Below are 21716 nucleotides of genomic sequence, written 5' to 3' on the forward strand. Positions count from 1 at the left end.
TGAGTACAATTTTTAGCTATTCTATCCAAATATGCTGCAGCTTACTGTATTTGTGACCTTAAAAGTTAAAGTACCAATGATTGTCACACACACACACTAAGTGTGGCGAAATTATTCTCTGCATTTGACCCATCACCCTTGTTCACCCCCTATTTAGGACAAGCTGTAAAGAAAATGTTTACAATTAAAGATATGATTTAAAAAGTCTGTAATAAAGCTGTCAATGTAAAGACTGGTTTATTAAAGTAATTATGGTACTTGTGAAAATGTGAACAAATGAGCAGGGTTCTTGAGCAGTTGGATTTAGGTCTGGGCTTTCTGGTTGTTGTTATTGCACAAGTCTGTCTGGATCCTCTTGTTGGCCTCGACCATGACCTGGCAGGCCTTCTTGTGTTTGGGCCACTGCTTCACCTGACATTCTCTACAAACAACACATGGACGTCATTGAAAAACTGGAACTAGTACTAGCAGTACTCGTGGTACTAGTACTGCGTCTGAGGTGTGCTCACCTGTGACAGTACCACTCCTCTTGACATCGAGAGCATCTCTTGGCCGCCGCTTTTCCGCAGCATCCACACTTCGGCTTGTCAGGGAGTAGACTCTCCATTACGTCCAGATTGTACGTCTGAGCCAGCCTGGATCAACAGTTCCTTTTATAACTTACAGTACTTTATCGTTTCAGGCTCTTTTAGCAGTGCTACCTCCGAGCTTGGTGTCTCAGGTCCTCTTCAGAAGCGCTGAACGTTTCCTTGACTTGATACTTGGCTATTGCCTTCCACTTGCCAGCATTTTCCTTCACGATACGGTTCCACATTTCAGGCACCTACACATGACAAGCATGAAACAACAGTATATAGTAGATCTATTTCATGACATCTAATACAAGAAAATAGGTAGTCATCGAATAATATGTTGATGCTTGTGCATCTTACGTAGTACATTATCGATTGATTTATTTATCCACATAAGAGGAACAAAACAATAACCGTCACTATGATATTATGGCGCGTTAAATGGGAAAAAAGGAGACAACTACATCTTTAATAATAAATAAATAATAATAATAATAAATAAATAAATGAAAGTGTCATTAATTAATGTAATATAGAATTATAATCATTTAGTTAAGTACTTGTTTATTTAAACATTTAATATATTTCAATAATTACTTATTATTGTACAATTTAATATTTCACAATTTAATTATTCAATGTTTTAATTATTTCATGTTTTAATTATTTCATGAATTATTTAATCAATGATTTAACTCCATAGCTCTCTGTCTCTGGCATCCTTCCATCTACGAGAGACGATGGTGGTGTAGCTCCAAACAGGTATTAAATGGGAGATTGTCGTGAATGGCTGAGCAGTCCTCTTCAAGAGTGGCAATCGCGATTGCATGTTGAACATGCGAACTGAGACGCCGGTTGGGGTTGATTTTGTGCTGTCTTCCTTCTGTCTCTTTTTTTGGATTGTTTAACATCCTAGAAGTCTCAGACTTTTGAACACCTTTTCTCACAGCTAGACGCCAGGTTAACAGATCGTCAGCACTGTGTTCCCATGACGTGGTGTTGATGTCGCATCTCTTCATATCTTGTTTACGCACGTCTTTGAAACGGAGACAAGGTTGTCCTGTGGATAGAGATCCTCCGCCAGCTGGCCATACAATAAGTCATTCGGTTTTCTTCCCGGTTCCATTTTTCTAACATGACCAAACCAACGGAGGCGGCGTTCGCAGTGGGTTGCAAACAGGCTGTCTATATTGGCTCTGTTCGACACCTCAAGATTGGACACTTTATCCTCCCACGTGATGTGCAAAGTGCAGTGGAAACACCTCAAGTGAAAACTATAGGGTTTCCTTTCATACCATGCGTTTGTGGTCCATGATTCACTACATAGAGAAGCGTGGTGAGGATACATGTATGACAGACGCAGTTTGGTTTTCTCAGTGAGGCAAGAGTTGCTCCACACTCTATTGTTTAATTTAGCGTCTATTGCATTAGAACTAGAAATTTTAGACCTGAGGTTCATTTCTCAACGGTCTCGAGGTTTTGGCCATTAATGTTGATTTGGGGTGGGTGATCCACACCCTATGTCATTACTTTTGTTTTATCTGTGCTTATGTGGTGAGGATTCTTGACAAGCATGATATAGTCGATTAATCAGCTGTTGAAGGCCATCTTGAGTGTGAGATACTAGGGCTACATCATCAGCATACAGCAAATCACAAATTAAGACCTTTGTGACTTTAGTTTGGCGCATAGGCGGGCAGTGTTGAAAAGTTTACTATCAACTCATGTATGGATGTACACACCCTCACTGCAGTCCTTGAAAGCGAAGTGCAGAAGCGTAGAGAAAAATATACAGAAAAGGGTTGGTGCAAAGACACAGCCATGTTTCACACCACTGCGGACAGAGAAGGCATCAGAACACGTATTTTTTAATGATATTGTACCCTGCATTATCAAGGAATGAGGCGATCAGCTTGAGAAGTCGAGGTGGACACCCGATCTTCTGTAAACGGTTGAAAAGTCCTGTCCTGCTAACTTGATCGAATCAATCAATCAATCAATGTTTACTTATATAGCCCTAAATCCCGAGTGTCTCAAAGGGCTGCACAAGCCACAACGACATCCTCGGCTCAGATCCCACATCAGGGCAAGAAAAAACTCAACCCAATGGGATAACAATGAGAATGCCTTGGTCAAGTCCACAAAGGCAATGAATAGCGGCTTGCGTTGTTCATTGCACTTCCCTTTCAACTCACGCAGTGAGAAGATCATGTCCATTGTTGAACGGCGAGCACTAAAACCACAGTTTTAGGGATTCTGAGTATATGAATGAGGCCAGAGTCTGCAGGTTAAGTTAGTATGACATGGGCGAAGGTCTTTCCAACAGTGCTCAGAAGTGAGATTCCCCGATAATTGTTGCAATCACTTCTGTCGCCCCTTTTTTTTTTTTTTTTTACAAGGTTACGATGTTAGCATCACACGTAACTTGTGGAATGCTTCCTTGTTCCTATCATAAACAGAAAAGCTCATAACGGGGCTGGAGCAGTATTCTTTTTCCGCTCTTAAGTACAACTTAAGTACAGCAAAGGTGGGGGGCTCATCATATACGTTAACAACCGCTGGTGTAACCCGGGACACATCTCCATGAAGACAGTCTTGTGTTGCCCGGACCTGGACCTACTAGCTGTTAGCCTCCGGCCATACTATCTGCAGAGGGAGTTCAGTCACGTGATCTCCCTCTGTGTTTACATTCCCCCGAGGGCAGATGCAGCCAATGCATGTGAGATGATCCACGCCAGGGGTCACCAACGTGGTGCCCGCGGGCACCAGGTAGCCCGTAAGGACCAGACGAGTAGCCCGCTGGCCTGTTCTAAAAATAGCTCAAATAGCAGCACTTACCAGTGAGCTGCCTCTATTTTTTAAATTTTATGTACAGTATTTACTAGCAAGCTGGTCTCACTTTGCTGGACATTTTTAATTCTAAGAGAGACAAAACTCAAATAGAATTTGAAAAACCAAGAAATTATTTTAAAGACTTGGTCTTCACTAACTGACAAAGAAACAGATAACAGTTTTGGTGTCCAGTTCAAAGTGTGACATGATTTATTTAAAAATTTGAGAGTTGACTTTAGTATTTTACATGAGTTATTATTTGTACAAACATGGTGCAAAGTAATTCATGATTTGTTAAAAAATGTTAGTGGCTAGCTAGTTAAAATGGGATATTGTGATTTCACAAGACTGTCTTAGAAGTGATCATTTTAAAATGTGCAATTTGAAAAATGTGCACTTAGAGAAAATATAAAAATAAAGTGTTGCATATTGATATTTATCTGTTTCTATATATATTTATTGTGAGAAATCATTAAGAAGATCAGTGTTTCCGCTAAGATAAATATCATTAATTAATAATAATAACAGAGTTAAAGGTGAATTGAGCAAATTGGCTATTTCTGGCAATTTATTTAAGTGTGTATCAAACTGGTAGCCCTTCGCATTAATCAGTACCCAAGAAGTAGCTCTTGGTTTCGAAAAGGTTGGTGACCCCTGATCCACGCCATCACATCAAGGCTACAGACAAAACATTCTGAGGCTTTTTTAATCATTTCTGGGGACTTCAATCATGCTACTTTGGACTCAACGTTAGCTGCTTTTTACCAGGCTGTGGATTGTCCCACGAGAAGCAACAGGACAATTGACCTACTGTATGCTAATGTCAAGGATGCATACAAGGTCACACCCCTCCCCCCACTAGGGAAGTCTGACCACAATCTTGTCCATTTGCAGCCAAAATACACCCCCTGGTCCAAAGGCAGCCTGTTAACACTTGCTCTGTGAGGAGGTGGTCCCCTGAAATGGAAGATGCCCTCAAGGACTGCAACAACACCACAGACTGGGACGTGCTGCTTCCACAGGGTGAGGACATTGATGGGCTGACTCACTGTCTCACGGATTACCTCAACTTCTGTGTGGACATGATCTGCCCCTAAGACTGTCCGATGCTACCCTAATAACAAACCCTGGGTAACACAAGAGGTTAAAGCTGTCCTCAACAACAAGAAAGCTGCCTTCAGGAGTGGAGACAGGGAGGCAATGAGAGCAGCACAGCGAGAGGTGAAATGACGCATGAGGGAAGCTAAGGACAGCTACAGGAAGAAGCTGGAGCAGAAGCTGCAGCAGAACAACCTGAGGGAGGTCTGGGAAGGTGTGAAAACCATCACAGGCCACAAGGCAAAGACCAGAGCTGTTGGGGGGACAATAGAAAGGGCCAATGAGATGAATAACTTCTTCAACCGGTTCAACCAGCCCGTGTCCTCTCCACCCCTCACTCCCCATCGCAGCCACCCCCTCTTCTTTTCCCCTCAACGAACCTCCCCCCCAGCCATGGCAACACCCCCCTCCACCATCTCTACGCAGACATTAGTCATCTCTGCGGACCAGGTCAGAGGTCAACTGAGGAAGCTACAGCCTAGGAAAGCAGCAGGCCCAGAGAAGGTGTGCCCCCGACTCCTGAAGACCTGTGCTGCAGAACTGGGTGAACCACTCCAGCGGATCTTCAACCTCAGCCTGCAGCTGGGGAGAGTGCCCACCCTCTGGAAGACGTCGTGCACCGTTCCAGTTCCCAAAAAGAACTGCCCCAGTGAGCTGAACGACTACAGACCAGTGGCGCTCACCTCTCATATAATGAAGACAATGGAGCGGCTCTTTCCCAGCCTCCTCAGACCACAGGTGCAACATGCCCAGGACAGCCTGCAGCTTGCGTACCAGGCAGGCGTTGGTGTGGAGGATGCTATCCTTTACCTGCTGCACCGAGCCCACTCACACCTGGATAAGGGAAATGGCGCTGTGAGGATCCTGTTCCTGGACTTCTCGAGTGCCTTTAATACTATCCAGCCCCGCCTTCTCCAGGACAAGCTGGACAGAATGCGAGTGGGCCCCTGCCTGGTTGCCTGGATTTCAGACTACCTCACCGATAGACCACAGTACGTCAGACTGAAGGACATCACATCTGACACTGTGATCAGCAGCACCGGAGCACCGCAGGGAACGGTGCTGGCCCCTCTTCTCTTCACCCTGTACACCGCTGACTTCTGCTACAACTCAGAGATGTGTCACATCCAGAAGTATGCGGATGACACAGCCATCGTCGGGTGCATCAGGGACGGCAGAGAGGAGGAGTTTCGGAGGCTGGTGAGGGACTTTGTTGTCTGGTGCCACAGGAACCTCTTGCAGCTCAATCCGTCAAAGACCAAAGCGCTGGTCATTGACTTTGGGAGGTCAAGTCCAAGGTCACAACCTATTGTGATCGAGGGAGTCGAGGTACAGACCGTGGACTCATTCAAGTACCTCGGGGTGTGGGTGGACTATAAGCTGGACTGGACTGTTAACACGGACCACTTGTACAGGAAAGGACAGAGCAGGCTGTACTTCCTGAGGAGGCTGCACTCCTTCAACGTCTGTAAAAAAAACTCTTGTGGATGTACTACTAGTCTGTGGTTGCCAGTGTTCTGTACTACATCGTAGTGTGCTGGGGGGGGGGGGGGGGGGCAGTACATTTAAGAAGGACAGCTCCAGACTGGAGAAACTGATCAGGCGGGCCGGTCCTACAATCGGAATAAAACTGGACTCACTGGTGACGGTGGCAGAGAAGAGGACTGTGGAAAAACTAATGAGCATCCTGAATGATGCCAGTCACCCTCTGCATACCGCTGTCAGTAGCCAGAGGAGCCTGTTCAGTGCTCGACTGCTTCATCCCAAGTGCAGGACTAATAGACTAAAAAACTCCTTTGTCCCTCACACCATTAGACTGTACAACTCCTCTCTGGGAGGGAGGGAGGGTACCAGGATGACAGGGGATGCAAAACAATAACAGTGCAATACTTTTTCATAACATGGTCACTACTGTCTAGTTTCTCTTGTTATATTCTTATTTAACTGTTATATTTGTATTCTCATTGTTGCTTTTTATTTTTATTCTATTGTAATTTGTTTCTTTTTTGTTTCCATTTGTACCCCCATTATTTACTTTTCACTTTTTAAATTCGATCTCAATTCTGTACACTGCTGCTGGAATTTTAATTTTCCTGAGGGAACTCTCCTGAAGGAATCAATAAAGTACTATCTATCTATCTATCTATCTATCTATCTATCTATCTATCTATCTATCTATCTATCTATCTATCTATCTATCTATCTATCTATCTATCTTTTGGTATGCCATCCCCTCCTGGGATTTTCTTAGGGATGAGACCGTTGATGGCTCTTTCGAGCTCTTCTATTAACAGTGATATATCTAAATCCTCCATGACTGGGAGGATTAGTGTTCAAGGCCTCATCAGTGACTACGCTTCGGGTTTTATACAGTTCAAGGTAGTGCTTGACCCATCGTTGCCGCTGCTTTTTCTGGTCAGTTATAGCTTCACCTGTTTTTGATTTGATTGGGGCAGTTTTAGTAGCAACAGGACCCACCGCTTTCTTTATGCTGTCACACATCCCTCTTATATCCCCTGTATCTGCAGCTATTTGTATACTGTCACAGAGGTTCCGCCAATAGGAATTAGCACAATGGCGGGCCGTCTGCTGAGCATTTCTTTTGGCGGTCATGAGGGCTTCCAGCGTGTTGGGGTTTGGCGTTAGTTTATAGTTGATAAGAGCTTGTCTCTTTCTCTGTCACTGGTTCCATTTCCTCAGATTATGTATCGTACCAGTCTGAGTTTTTGAATTGTGAAGTGAAGTGAATTATATTTATAAAGCGCTTTTCTCTAGTGACTCAAAGCGCTTTACATAGTGAAACCCAATATCTAAGTTACATTTAAACCAGTGTGGGTGGCACTGGGAGCAGGTGGGTAAAGTGTCTTGCCCAAGGAGACAACAGCAGTGACTAGGATGGCGGAAGCGGGGATCGAACCTGCAACCCTCAAGTTGCTGGCATGGCCGCTCTACCAACCGAGCTATACTGCTATACTGCTATATATTGTGCTCCTTCTTTCCGTAGACAACAATGGCCGAGTTGTACACAGTGTCTCGAAAGCGAAAGCTTCTTTGAATAGTTCCCCGAACTGTTGGGTCTTCTCTGTGTCACAATCTGCACTATGCTAACTGCATGTTAAAAGCACACTGTTGAGTTGTTTCCTTCTAGTGATAACTAGATCGAGCTGATGCCAGTGGCCATAACGTGGTTGTCTCCAGGACACTTGGTGGATATCCTTACATTTGAAGAAAGTATTGGTAACACAGAGTTTGTGGAAGCAGCATAGTTCAAGTAGCCTTTGACCATTTTCGTTACAGTTCCCTCGTCCATGAGTACCGAGGCAGCCTGGCTATGCTTCATAATGTCTACCAACTCTGGCGTTGAAGTCACCTAGCAAGTAGAGACTATCAGTGTTGGGAATCCTGTCTGTCACTTCAGTCAGTGCTTTATAGAACCAATCTTTTTCCTCAGGAGATGAGTGTAGAGTTGGTCCATACATGCTAATAATCTGGGCTATTCCAGTATTTGTTGACAGACGGAGGGCCAGTATATTCTCAGATCTAAATGGCGGGATCTCAATTGATGCAACTAATTTGTTTTTTACTGCAAACCCAACCCCATAATGCCTAGGTTCACTTTGGGATTTACCCTGCCAAAAGGAAGTGTAATTAGCTTCTTGATTGTTGCCACTTTCAGCTAGTCTTGTTTCTTAGAGAAATGCAGTGTCGATGATCAGACGGTTTAGTTCTTTGTCAATGATTGTTGACTTGGGCAAGACTGGTGTTGACATTGGTTATTATATAGGCCAGGACACATGATCCTGACATTCCAGCTTTCAATTCGAAGAGCTGGAGTCTTCTTTTTGAATGTAGTATGGTTTTTGTTAGGTGCACACAATTCAGCCCGCTTTTCAAGATGGTTATCTGGTCTACGCACCTAGTGGAGCAGGCAGGCAGTGGATTTATGTTACTGTTTATTTTATTAACCTGTTGTCATGTTTGGGTCGCATGTCTGTGAAGGTTTTGTTCCCTGGTACGCGAAAAGACTGCCAGGAAGCAGCGTGCAGGTAAGACAGGCAAAATACAAAAACAGTGCGCCACAAGGAAGCATGCGTGGAGCTCACGGCAAACTTGGCATTGCATGAATGACAAGAAAAAAGGGAGTAGTGTGGAGCTAGCCTAACAAACCAACAGTAGCAGAGACTGTACCAAACGTAACTGTCCTCAAGGAAGATAAAAAATCCTGCAAGGACTGGCAGGGTCAGATGGATATATAAAGGGGAGTGATTAGTTGTGGCAACAGGTTGGAACACAAATCATAACACAGGGAAAGGTGAGGACAACAGCGCTTGGTGAGTGGTTACGTCAACGCAGCACAATACACACAGGAAGGAGAAAACAAAATAGGAGCGCTCTACAAGAACTAAACACTAGCGTAGGCAATATATACAACAAACACAGCACAGAAAATTACCGGGAGGGACCGGTCATGACACCTGTGACACAGTGCAGCTCTTCACTACAATAACAATCAATACATTGAAGAAGTGATTCCTAAGAATTCTGTCAAATAGAATGTTAAGTATATTAACCAACCAAGAGGGGCGCTGTTGGTTAACAATTTACTGTCCGAAAAAGTCAAACATCCTTCCGCTGAGTTAAATTGAGCAATTGCATTAACATAAAATGAAACAGGAGTTCAGAACTTTCCAAGAGAGATTCTCCCATTCAATTAAGAATAGTATTTACAAATATATTAATTTGGGTGAACACACAACACTGCAAACAACAATAAACACAATTATTTGATAATATTAATTATTTCTGTCTTATGATTGTCCAAGTCTACCTGATCATGTGTCCAAGTGTACCTAATCATGTGTCCAGATGCACCTAACCGTGTGTCCAGGTGTACCTAATCGTGTGTCCAGGTGTACCTAATCATGTTTCCAAGTGTTTCTAATCATGTGTTCATGTGTATCTAATTGTGTCCAGGTGTACCCAATCATGTGTCCAGATGTACTGAATCATGTGTCTCGGTGTACCTAACCATCTGTACCTAATCATGAGGGCAGGTATACCTAATTATGAGTCTAGCTGTCCCTAATCCTGTGACCAAGTGTACCTAGTCATATGTCCTTGTGTACCTAATCATACGTCCACGTGTACCTTTATCCGGGTGTTCAGGTGTACCTATTCATGTGTCCAGGTGTACCTAATTATGAGGCCAAGTATACCTAAATATGAGTATAGATGTACATAATCCTGTGTCCAAGGGTACTTAATCATATGTCTACGTGTACCTAATCATATGTCCAGGTGTACCTAATCATTTGACCAGGTGTACCTGTTCTAGAAGAAAACTCTTCTTTGGAGGTTCAGCTTCTGTCACTGCAAGATGAGCCAAGAAGCGCTGAAGCTCCACCAAGTTTGGAAGTTGGTCAACCAACACTTCTGTCAGGAAGCTGCGCAGCTGTCAGACATCATCATTATCATCATCATCATCATCATCATCATCATCATCCCAAACATTCACACAAATGCATGAAGTGTGAGAAGGTGATGGAGAAATATGAAGAGGAAGTGAATGAGTAAATTGGTCATAAGAAACGTCTTGGTCTAAACAATCATAGCATGTTTTTTTTTATACTGTACTACTATATTATACTAATTTACTCGAAGGCAATTAATATACTAATGTACTGTATTGTACAACCCCTGGAAAAAAACAATATTATCAGCAGACTTGGAGGATGTTTATTTAGTTGTTTAATTTTGTAGAAAAAAAGACAGACATGACACAAAACTATAGTCTAGTGTTGGGTTGATGAGGCCTCATGAAGCGTTTCGACACATTGCAAAACTGTATTGATACTGTGTCGATACTGTGTCACTAAATACTGACATCTGCTGGACATTAAAAATCCCTACAGGCAACCTATGGACCGACTCAACTGACACTGATTTTATGACTTAGTATATACAATAATATAAACCAAGTCATTGTATTTCATTTAGGATTATTTAATATCTTCATTTAAATAAAAATACATTTTAATCTTTTTTAGATACAGTCAAATAATGTGAACATGTATCGTGACTAGGATGGCAGAAGGTGGGGATTGAACCCCAGTAACCAGCAACCCTCCGATTGCTGGCACGGCCACTCTACCAACTTCACCACGCCGTCATTCCTGTATCTTCTCTAGTAACAGTAGTGATGGGTCCTGCAACACAGATGCATGTGTCGAGCTCATAGAGCGAAACCCTGTTTCGGTGCGCGTACCGCTTTTAGAAAGTCACGTGACCGATCATGAGCTGCTTTGGTCACGTGACCGATACGCGAACTGTATCGCACTGACGCCTCCTCTGTGCCCTGTGAGCAACGTTCCCTCTAAGGTGCGCGCCTGCGCAATTGCGCAGTGCTCAAGCGTCCTCCGCGCACACCGTGCGCCGCACAGCCAATATATGCCGCGCACCAAATCAAACCCATCTGAATTCTAAACAAAATAAACACATTTATTCTGTGTAATTTTGAAATGCAACTTTGAGTGACAGTGACAACAAGCGGCCCTAACGGTGTTCGTCAACAACACGCATTGCGCCGCTTCCTAATAAACACAGTTTGGCGCGCAGGCGTCAGTGCGATACAGTTCATGAGCGGTCACGTGACCAGAACAGCTCATGAGCGGTCACGTGACCAAAACAGCTCGTGTTCGGTCACGTGACTTTCTAAAAGCGATACGCACACCGACACAGGGTATCGCTCTATGAGCTCGACGCATGCGCCGATGCATCGGTGTTGCCGGACCCATCACTACTATAGTCATTTCAAATGGCAAAATTTCTGGCATTTAGAAACACTAAAATACTGTAAATAAAAAAATAATAATTGTGATAGTCAGTAACAGTTTAATTTTTAGATCAAGAAGAATGAAAAAACATGGAATCACTCAATTCTGAAGAAAAAAAAGATGGAATAATCGAAACAAAGATAAAAACACACTACTAGTACTTTGTTGAACCACCTCTGGCTTTTATAACGGCTTGCAGTCTCCGGGGCATGGACAAAACGAGTGACAAACAGTACTCTTCATCAATCTTGCACCAACTTTCTTTGATTGCTGTTGTCAAATCAGCTTTGCAGGTTGCAGTCTTGTCATGGGCTATTTTTGTCAATTTCCACCACAGACTTTACATTGGATTGAGATTTGGACTATTTACAGGCTATGACATTAACCGTATGTACCTTTCTTTAAGGAAGGTTTTTAATGAACATCCTCCAAGTCTGGTGATTCCATCATTTTTGCAAGGGGTTGTAGTATACTGAGGTGTATTGTACTAATATATTGCAAAGTACTTAATGTACTACTGTTTTTTCCACTGACCTTCAAAAGCTGACTCTTATTAAAAGTGTTGAAGTCATATTTTCTTTGGCAGTCTTCCTTCAGCAACAGATTGTAAAGTGAAAGCCACACCTGTCCTTCCACTTTTGTCATCTTCACTCGGTCTTCCACTGGAATTGTCTCCCATTTCCCGTTCATGTACTTTTCTACCTCACCTACAGAGGGCAGTAGTCGGCGGGAAAGAAAGTGAAGCAGCGCTCATTTTGTAGCACAAGAAGAAACAAAAGTGTAGTTTGAGGTTGACCTGATCTGCAGCGACTCCATGGACAAATCTCCAACAGGCGCACCAGTAGACACGGCACGTTGTGTGTGCACAGCATGCGGTTTAGGGCACTGATACTGTACATCAACACATTTCATTCATAAATGACTGGCATAAAATCAGAGAAACAAATATTACTTCTACCAAGCAATGTGGTTTTATTATTTTACAAAGGGCGGTGTTTGTCCCCTGCACTTTTTAATGTCCAAAAATAAGGTAACGCTATTGAATGGAGGCGAGTCAAACACTTGTGCCAGACGCAAAACCACCGCTCAGACAGAAACATGTCCCTTTCGATCGCCCACAAGCTCATTAAATTGGCTTTTTAAGGTTGCCTTCCTTCTCGCCAGCTGGCCAATCAGTGGTCAGATGCGCTTAAGAGCCAGTCATGATCGTTCATAGGAGATTTAAACTGGTGAGTGACATCATAAACTTAAGTTTAAAGTACAATATATATAGGGACGAGAGCAGGACCATCGAGAGATTTATACAGTTTGTAAAATGTCAATAAAAAAAATGACAGAGTGCTTATGTAAATATACATATACATACATATATATATATATATATATATATATATATATATATATATATATATATATATATATATATATATATATATATATATATATATATATATATATATATATATATATATATACGTCATATATATATATGTATATATTATATGTATGTATATTTACATAAGCACCCTGTCATTTTTTTATTGACATTAAATAATATAATGCATTTTATTTTTATTGAATAGGGACAAAGAAGTACGATAATGTCTAAATATAATAGTTTTTTCATGTTAGCGGCTTTATACATTGAATAAATGAGAAGGTGACAGATGCTAATGCTAAGTACCCACCTGTCAGTGTTGTCAGTGATGTATCGCAGCACAGACAGAGCCTTCAACGAGATGTCAAACTCGAGCTCAGCAGCCTGAATCTGCAACTCCTGGAAAATAAGAAAAGGCTCATCAAGACCATCCCATTATTGTATTTGCTTTATTATTCTTTGACCTCTTTGGAACACAGAAGCGCCTCGCCGGACGCGTTGTTGTGCGTCTTACGAGTTTCGTTGCCATCTTTGCTGGTGTTGGCGGCCAGGGGGATGAGCTTGCGGTGGCAGTAATCCACCAGGTCGAGAATGGCGTCATCAGCGGCCTCGCAAGATTCCTACACAAGACAGAAAATGTCCTTTAAAGGCCGCAATTACGCTGCAGCTGACGCCTGTGATGGTGGCAGGTGATCAGGCAGTGAGCCTCTGCACTCACCTTATGAAACAGGATGGTCTCTAGCAGGTTAATGATGGTGGCTTCATAGTGGATCTGCCATGAAGACACACACAGACAAGACAGATTACTCGACGGACATATGGTAAGTAGCGGGGGTGTATATTGTAGCGTCCCGGAAGAGTTAGTGCTGCAAGGGGTTCTTGGTATTTGTTCTGTTGTGTTTATGTTGTGTTACGGTGCGGATGTTCTCCCGAAATGTGCTTGTCATTCTTGTTTGGTGTGGGTTCACAGTGTGGCGCATATTTTGGCGCATATTTTAACAGTGTTAAAGTTGTTTATACGGTCACCCTCAGTGTGACCTGTATGGCTGTTGATCAAGTATGGCTTGCATTCACTTACGTGTGTGTGTATAGGCCGTAGATATTATGTGTCTGGGCCGGCACGCTGTTTGTATGAAGGAAAAGCGGACGTGACGACAGGTTGTAGAGGACGCTAAAGGCAGTGCCTTTAAGGCACGCCCCCAATATTGTTGTCCGGGTGGAAATCGGGAGGAATTCAGGAGAATGGTTTCCCCGGGAGATTTTTGGGAGGGGCACTGAAATTCGGGAGTCTCCCGGTAAAATCGGGAGGGTTGACAGGTATGCATTAGGTTAGCATATTCACTGGCAAAGAAAAAAGTGATCAAAATTTCAACTCTCACATCTGTAACTACTGATGAATAGTTAGCAGGGCTGCAGGCTTTATTTTAGGATGTGTAGAGAAGCCTTCTGTTTTTTCCTTCATATTTTAGATACAAGGGTGAGTTTGAGACGTCAGAAAACACCTACAAAAGCATGTTTTCCTGATGTATGACAAGCTGCTGATCCACTCACCACCATGTAAAGAGGAAATGTGTTCTTGGGGGTGAAATCCTGCAGTTGGCATAAGATAGGGAATATTCTGTGCTTCCATACTTCAGTCAGGATCATCTCATGGACCAGGACTGGAATCTGCAAAGGAGGAAAGACAACATTTTAAGTTTGTTACACTGTCGAGAGAGTCCAGTACTCACATTTCCTACAAACAATTGCCTTTCAAGGGATCCAAGGATGCTTGACAGTATACACTATATTGCCAAAAGTATTTGGCCACCTGCCTTGACTCACATATGAACTTGAAGTGTCATCCCATTCCTAACCCATAGGGTTCAATATGATGTCGGTCCACCTTTTGCAGTTATTACAGCTTCAACTCTTCTGGGAAGGCTGTCCACAAGGTTGCGGAGTGTGTTTATAGAAATTTTCGACCATTCTTCCAAAAGTGCATTGATGAGGTCACACACTAATGTTGGCCGAGAAGGCCTGGCTCTCATTCTCCGTTCTAATTCATCCCAAATGTGTTCTATCGGGTTCAGGTCACGACTCTGTGCAGGCCAGTCAAGTTCATCCACACCAGACTCTGTCATCCATGTTGCCCGTCCTCTTAAAAGGGGAGGGGGTGTCGCACTAATATACAATGAAAACTTTAACCTTACCCCTAACCTAAATAATAAATATAAATCCTTTGAGGTGCTTACTATGAGGTCTGTCACACCGCTACCTCTCGACCTGGCTGTTATCTACCGCCCCCCTGGGCCCTATTTGGACTTTATCAGTGAATTCTCAGAGTTCGTTGCTGATCTAGTGACGCACGCCGACAATATAATCATAATGGGGGACTTTAATATCCATATGAATACCCCATCGGATCCTCAGTGCGTGGCGCTCCAGACCATAATTGATAGCTGTGGTCTTACACAAATAATACATGAACCCACGCATCGCAACGGTAATACGATAGATCTAGTGCTTGTCAGGGGTGTCACCACCTCCAAAATTATGATACTTCCATTTACTAAAGTAATGTCCGTTCATTACCTTATAAAATTTGAAGTTTTGACTCATTGTCAACAAACTAATAATAATAATAATTGTTATAGCGCCCGCAACATTAATGCTGCTACAACGATGACTCTTGCTGACCTACTGCCTTCGGTAATGGCACCATTCCCAAATTATGTCGGCTCTATTGATAACCTCACTAACAACTTTGACGATGCCCTGTGCGAAACCATTGATAGTGTAGCACCGCTAAAGCTAAAAAGGGCCCCTAAAAGGCGTACCCCATGGTTTACAGAAGAAATTAGAGCTCATAAATTATCATGTAGAAAGCTGGCACGCAAATGGTGCGCGACTAAACTTGAGGTTTTCCATCAAGCATGGAGTGATCAAGCATGCTTACCTTAGCTAAAGCTAAATATTACTCAAATCTCATCCCCCTCAACAAAAACGATCCTAAATTTCTGTTTAGTACAGTAGCATCGCTAACCCAACAAGGGACTCCTCCCAGTAACTCCACCCACTTTATCAATTTCTTTAATAAGAAAATTGAACTCATTAGAAAGGAGATTAAAGACAACGCATCCCAGCTACAACTGGGTTCTATTAACACGAATACGACTGTATATACCACGGATACCACCCTCCAAAATAGTCTCTCTATTTTTGATGAAATAACATTAGAGGAATTATTACAGCGTGTAAGTGGGATAAAACAAACAACATGTTTACTTGACCCACTTCCTGGGAAACTTATCAAGGAGCTTTTTGTTTTATTAGGTCCATCAGTGTTAAATATTATAAACTTATCACTTTCCTCCGGCACTGTTCCCCTAGCATTCAAAAAAGCGGTTATTCATCCTCTGCTCAAAAGACCTAACCTCGATCCTGACCTCATGGTAAACTACCGACCGGTCTCCCACCTTCCGTTTATTTCCAAAATTCTCAAAAAAATTGTTGCGCAGCAGCTAAATGAACACTTAGTGACTAACAATCTCTGTGAACCTTTTCAATCCGGTTTCAGCGCAAATCACTCTACGGAGACAGCCCTCGCAAAAATGACTAATGATCTACTGCTAACGATGGATTCTGATGCGTCATCTATGTTGCTGCTTCTTGATCTTAGCGCTGCTTTCGATACCGTCGATCATAGTATTTTATTAGAGCGTATCAAAACACGTGTTGGTATGTCAGACTTAGCCTTGTCTTGGTTTACCTCTTATCTTACTGACAGGATGCAGTGCGTCTCCTATAACAATGTGACCTCGGACTATGTCAAGGTAACGTGCGGAGTTCCCCAGGGTTCGGTTCTTGGCCCTGCACTCTTTAGTATTTACATGCTGCCGCTATGTGACATCATACGCAAATACGGTGTTAGCTTTCACTGTTATGCTGATGACACCCAACTCTACATGCCCCTGAAGCTGACCAACACGCCGGATTGTAGTCAGCTGGAGGCGTGTCTTAATGAAATTAAACAATGGATGTCCGCTAACTTTTTGCAACTCAACGCTAAGAAAACGGAAATGCTGATTATCGGTCCTGCTAGACACCGACATCTATTTAATAATACCACCTTAACATTTGACAACCAAACAATTACACAAGGCGACTCGGTAAAGAATCTGGGTATTATCTTCGACACAACTCTCTCGTTTGAGTCACACATTAAGAGTGTTACTAAAACGGCCTTCTTTCATCTCCGTAATATCGCAAAAATGTGTTCCATTTTGTCCACTAGCGACGCTGAGATCATTATTCATGCGTTCGTTACGTCTCGTCTCGATTACTGTAACGTATTATTTTCGGGTCTCCCTATGTCTAGCATTAAAAGATTACAGTTGCTACAAAATGCGGCTGCTAGACTTTTGACAAAAACAAGAAAGTTTGATCATATTACGCCTATACTGGCTCACTTGCACTGGCTACCTGTGCACTTAAGATGTGACTTTAAAGTTTTACTACTTACGCATAAAATACTACACGGTCTAGCTCCAGCCTATCTTGCCGATTGTATTGTACCATATGTCCCAGCAAGAAATCTGCGTTCAAAGAACTCCGGCTTATTAGTGATTCCCAGAGCCCAAAAAAAGGTCTGCGGGCTATAGAGCGTTTTCTATTCGGGCTCCAGTACTCTGGAATGCCCTCCCGGTAACAGTTACAGATGCTACCTCAATAGAAGCATTTAAGTCCCATCTTAAAACTCATTTGTATACTCTAGCCTTTAAATAGACCCCCTTTTTATACCAGTTGATCTGCCGTTTCTTTTCTTCTCTCCTCTGCTCCCCTCTCCTTTGTGGAGGGGGAGTTGCACAGGTCCGGTGGCCATGGATGAAGTGCTGGCTGTCCAGAGTCGGGACACGGGGTGGACCGCTAGCCTGTGCATCGGTTGGGGACATCTCTGCGCTCCCACTATGGACTGGACTCTCGCTGATGTGTTGGATCCACTGTGGACTGGACTTTCACAATATTATGTCAGATCCACTCGACATCCATTGCTTTCGGTCTCCCCTAGGGGGGGTTACCCACATATGCGGTCCTCTCCAAAGTTTCTCATAGTCATTCACATCGACGTCCCAATGGGGTGAGTTTTTCCTTGCCCGTATGTGGGCTCTGTACCGAGGATGTCGTTGTGGCTTGTGCAGCCCTTTGAGACACTTGTGATTTAGGGCTATATAAATAAACATTGATTGATTGATTGATCCATAGCTGTGTCCCAATTCAGGGTCTGCATCCTTTGAAGGACCCGGCCTAAGCAGCCTCAGAAGGCTGCACCTTCGGAGGCACCTCCAAAGGATGCGTCACCCGTTGTTAAATGGGACAGTCTAGCCTGCGGAGGATACTTACATTTGAAAGTGTATTCGCTGCCGGTGCCGCTGCCGGTGCCGCTGCCGGTGCCGCTGCCGGTGCCGCTGCTTGTATTTTCCGTCATCGTCAAATAGATCCGGGTTGAACAAAGGCGCGCAAAGCATCTTGGGATATGTGAGGCCACGAAGGATAGTCGCGGTGCATCCTCCGAATACAGGGAAAAGGAGGGCGCATTCGTCGACTGCATTTGGAGGAGCCTTCGAATTTGATTGAATTGGGACAGCCTTCGCGCAGCGTTGTGACGTAAGCGGCCTTTTAAATTCGCCCTACAAAGGATGCAGACCCTGAATTGGGACAAAGCTCAAGTCTTTATGGACCTTGCTTGTCATGTTGGAAGGGGCCCGCTCCAAACTGTTCCCACAAGGTTGGGAGCATGGAATTGTCCAAAATGTTTTGGTATTCTGGAGCATTCAAAGTTCCTTTTACTGGAACTAAGGGGCCAAGCCCATCTCCTGAAAAACAACCCTAAACCATAATTTCTCCTCCACCAAATTTCACACTCGGCACAATGCAGTCCGAAATGTACCGTTCTCCTGGCAACCTCCAAACCCAGACTCGTCCATCAGATTGCCAGATGGAAAAGCGTGATTCATCACTCCAAAGAACGCGTCCCCACTGCTCTAGAGTCCAGTAGCGATGTGCTGTACACCACTGCATCCAACGCTTTGCATTGGACTTGGTACTTAGAGGGCTCATGTCAGCTCAAGACTTAGAAAAACTTGTACATGCCTTTACCAGTAGGCTAGACTATTGTAATGGTCTCCTTGCAGGTCTTCCCAAAAAAATTGTCAGGCAACTACAACTTGTTCAGAACGCTGCTGCTAGAGTTCTAACAAAGACCAAAAAATGTGAGCACATTACACCAAATCTTAAATCCTTACATTGGCTCCCTGTACATCAGAGAATTGATTTCAAAATCCTCCTGCTCACATATAAATCACTACATGGTCTAGGGCCATCACTGATATGCTCCCACTATATAAGCCCTCTAGATCACTAAGATCTTCTGAGACCAATCTGTTAGCGGTTCCCAAAGTAAACTCAAATCAAGGGAGAGCATCATTCAGGCACTATGCAACAAATAGCTGGAATAAACTTCCTGAAGATGTCAGACTTTCCCCAACTCTGACTATTTTTAAAACTACACTGAAAACTTTTATGTTCAACTTAGCTTTCAGCTCAATCTTTTAGTCTTTTAACTTTTGCACTGTTTTTATTTTTATTGTCTGCATTTTAATTTTGCTTTTATTTTCTTTCATTTCACTTTGTTATCTGTGAAGCACTTTGAGTCTGCCTTGTGTATGAAAAGTGCTATACAAATAAAGTTGCCTTGCCTTGCCTTGCCTTGCTTTGCCTTGCCTTGCCTAATGTATGGCTTAGATGCAGCTGCTCGGCCATGGAAACCCATTCCATGAAGCTCTCTGCGTACTGTACGTGGGCTAATTGGAAGGTCACATGAAGTTTGGAGCTCTGTAGCAACTGACTGTGCAGAAAGTCTTTGCACAATGCGCTTCAGCATCCGCTGACCCTTCTCTGTCAGTTTACGTGGCCTACCACTTTGTGGCTGAGTTGCTGTTGTTCCCAAACTCTTCCATTTTCTTATAAAAAAGCCGACAGTGGACTTTGGAATATTTAGGAGCGAGGAAATTTCACGACTGGATTTGTTGCACAGATGGCATCCTATGACAGTTCCATGATGGAAATCACTGAGCTCCTGAGAGCGGCCCATTCTTTCACAAATGTTTGTAGAAACAGTCTCCATGCCTAAGTGCTTGATATTGTACACCTGTGGCCAGGCCACGTAATTAGGACACCTGATTATGATCCTTTGGATGGGTGGCCAAATACTTTTGGCAATATAATGTATTATCAATCAATCAATCAATCAATGTTTATTTATATAGCCCTAAATCACAAGTGTCTCAAAGGGCTGTACAAGCCACAACGACATCCTCGGTACAGAGCCCAGAGTTAATTTAAAATACAACTACTTCTAAAAGAGTGTCGATCCCACTTTTAAATTGTTCAAATTGAGTGAGCAATTATTTTTCTCTGCCTAAAGCAAACAAAGCATCCAGTCAGGTTGCTGTCATCATGATGTCATCCTTCATATGTACGAAATATGGAGATCGTTATGATATACTGTGATGTATCGTCCCTCATATGTGTGTAATGTTAGACTTGCTATGATAGACTGAGAAAAAGCAAACCTACTCAGCTGGTTGTGTAATAAGTAGCATGAGGTCACCTTTGCAAAAGTCACCAGCATGTCTTTGATGAACTCGTCATGCATGGCAGAAGCACTCAGTATTGCTTGCATGTTGAGTTTTTCAATGTGCTCATGTTGTCTGAACCACCTGCAAAAACATCAAATAAGCTTTCGATTAGGGACGTCAGACATGCGAGATGAGTTTACTAAGTGTAAAATTGAGCTGCATTTTAAATGAAAGTAACTGTTGTTCTAAATATGTCCACTGGATGTCACAATAGCAATTCTGTTAGGCAAGCAAATGGTTTACACCGGGGCGAGCAAGTACACCAAGCAAGAGGTACATGCTAAAGCGGAAAACAAACAGGTGTAAAATGAAATTGGTAACCCCATTTTAAAGGCTGTATGAGACACTGCACATTGATATAGTTCTGTGAAAATAATTGTCTTCTGTACAAACTTAAAGAAAGTGAACAGTGTGTGATTCACTGCAACACTGTCAGTCTGTTAAGTGTTTAGTTTTTCGTTTGTTAAAATTGTTCACACATTGCATAGCTTTAATTTCCCTAACTCAATCCTTTTGAATAGTTTCTACCTCAGTTTGTATAGTTTGTTGATTTTGCACAGGAATATAACATAATTGTATGTATATTTGCACAAAGTATCGGATCAATATAGCCGATATACCAGACTGAATTTGACTCAGTATCTGATCAGAAAGAAAATCCATGGTATCGCACAGATATCACACACAGAAACATCACAAACGACTACAGTACAATGTGTGCACTAAAGTACTTTCTTCAGCACTTTTGACCTTTATTTTCAAATCATATCGTGTTTATTTCTATTTACCTGTAAACGAATGTTTAAAACGATATATCGATCAATTTCTGCTTGCCACGAGTTAAGCTATCTTAATTTGCATTCAATTGTTAGCTATGAGCTTCTTACCTCGTCGATCCCACGTCTTTGAGAGAAAGTATCTCTAAACCTTCGACAAAAGCCTCTGCCTCCACTGGTAAAAGTACCGAACCTTCCATATTCTGTACCGGTAACGAGTTTACGGGGATAAATGAACAGTCGAGCCCAAGTTGTTGTTACTCGACGGTCGCCATGGCAGCAGCATGCCGACCGAGTGCAGTACCTAGAATTCGTCACTAAGGGGCGCTACATCATAAAGAGCTAGTCTCACATTAGGACACTAGATTAGGTACCAATACTTTGAGCAGGCGTCGGCAACCCAAAATGTTGGAAGAGCCATATATTGGACCAAAAATAAAAAAAAAACAAATCTGTCTGGAGCTGCAAAACAATCAAAGTCTTTTATAAGTGTTTTAATGAAGTCAACACATGATATAAGTGTCTTTATTAGCTAGCCTACTATCAAA

General features: G+C 42.8%; 1 protein-coding gene across 2 annotated transcripts; it reads right to left on the reverse strand.

The window, feature by feature from the left end:
• Nucleotides 1-220: 220 nt before the first annotated feature.
• On the reverse strand, nt 221-21455 carry zmynd10 (zinc finger, MYND-type containing 10). Of its 2 annotated transcripts, XM_062067776.1 has the most exons (12): nt 21280-21455; nt 20365-20473; nt 14265-14381; nt 13432-13485; nt 13178-13333; nt 13024-13112; nt 12132-12226; nt 11870-12042; nt 9829-9954; nt 702-823; nt 510-635; nt 221-421 (listed from the first exon to the last, which is right to left on the reverse strand). In XM_062067776.1, exons 1-12 carry the CDS (start codon nt 21366-21368, stop codon nt 304-306), a joined length of 1374 nt encoding a protein of 457 aa, XP_061923760.1. In that variant the 5' UTR covers nt 21369-21455; the 3' UTR covers nt 221-303. The 2 variants fall into 2 exon arrangements, with proteins under 2 accessions (XP_061923760.1, XP_061923819.1); XM_062067835.1 differs by lacking the exon at nt 9829-9954.
• Nucleotides 21456-21716: the final 261 nt, after the last annotated feature.

This window comes from Entelurus aequoreus, linkage group LG01 (assembly GCF_033978785.1).
Source record: "Entelurus aequoreus isolate RoL-2023_Sb linkage group LG01, RoL_Eaeq_v1.1, whole genome shotgun sequence".
In the NCBI taxonomy this organism is placed as follows: Eukaryota; Metazoa; Chordata; class Actinopteri; order Syngnathiformes; family Syngnathidae; genus Entelurus; species Entelurus aequoreus.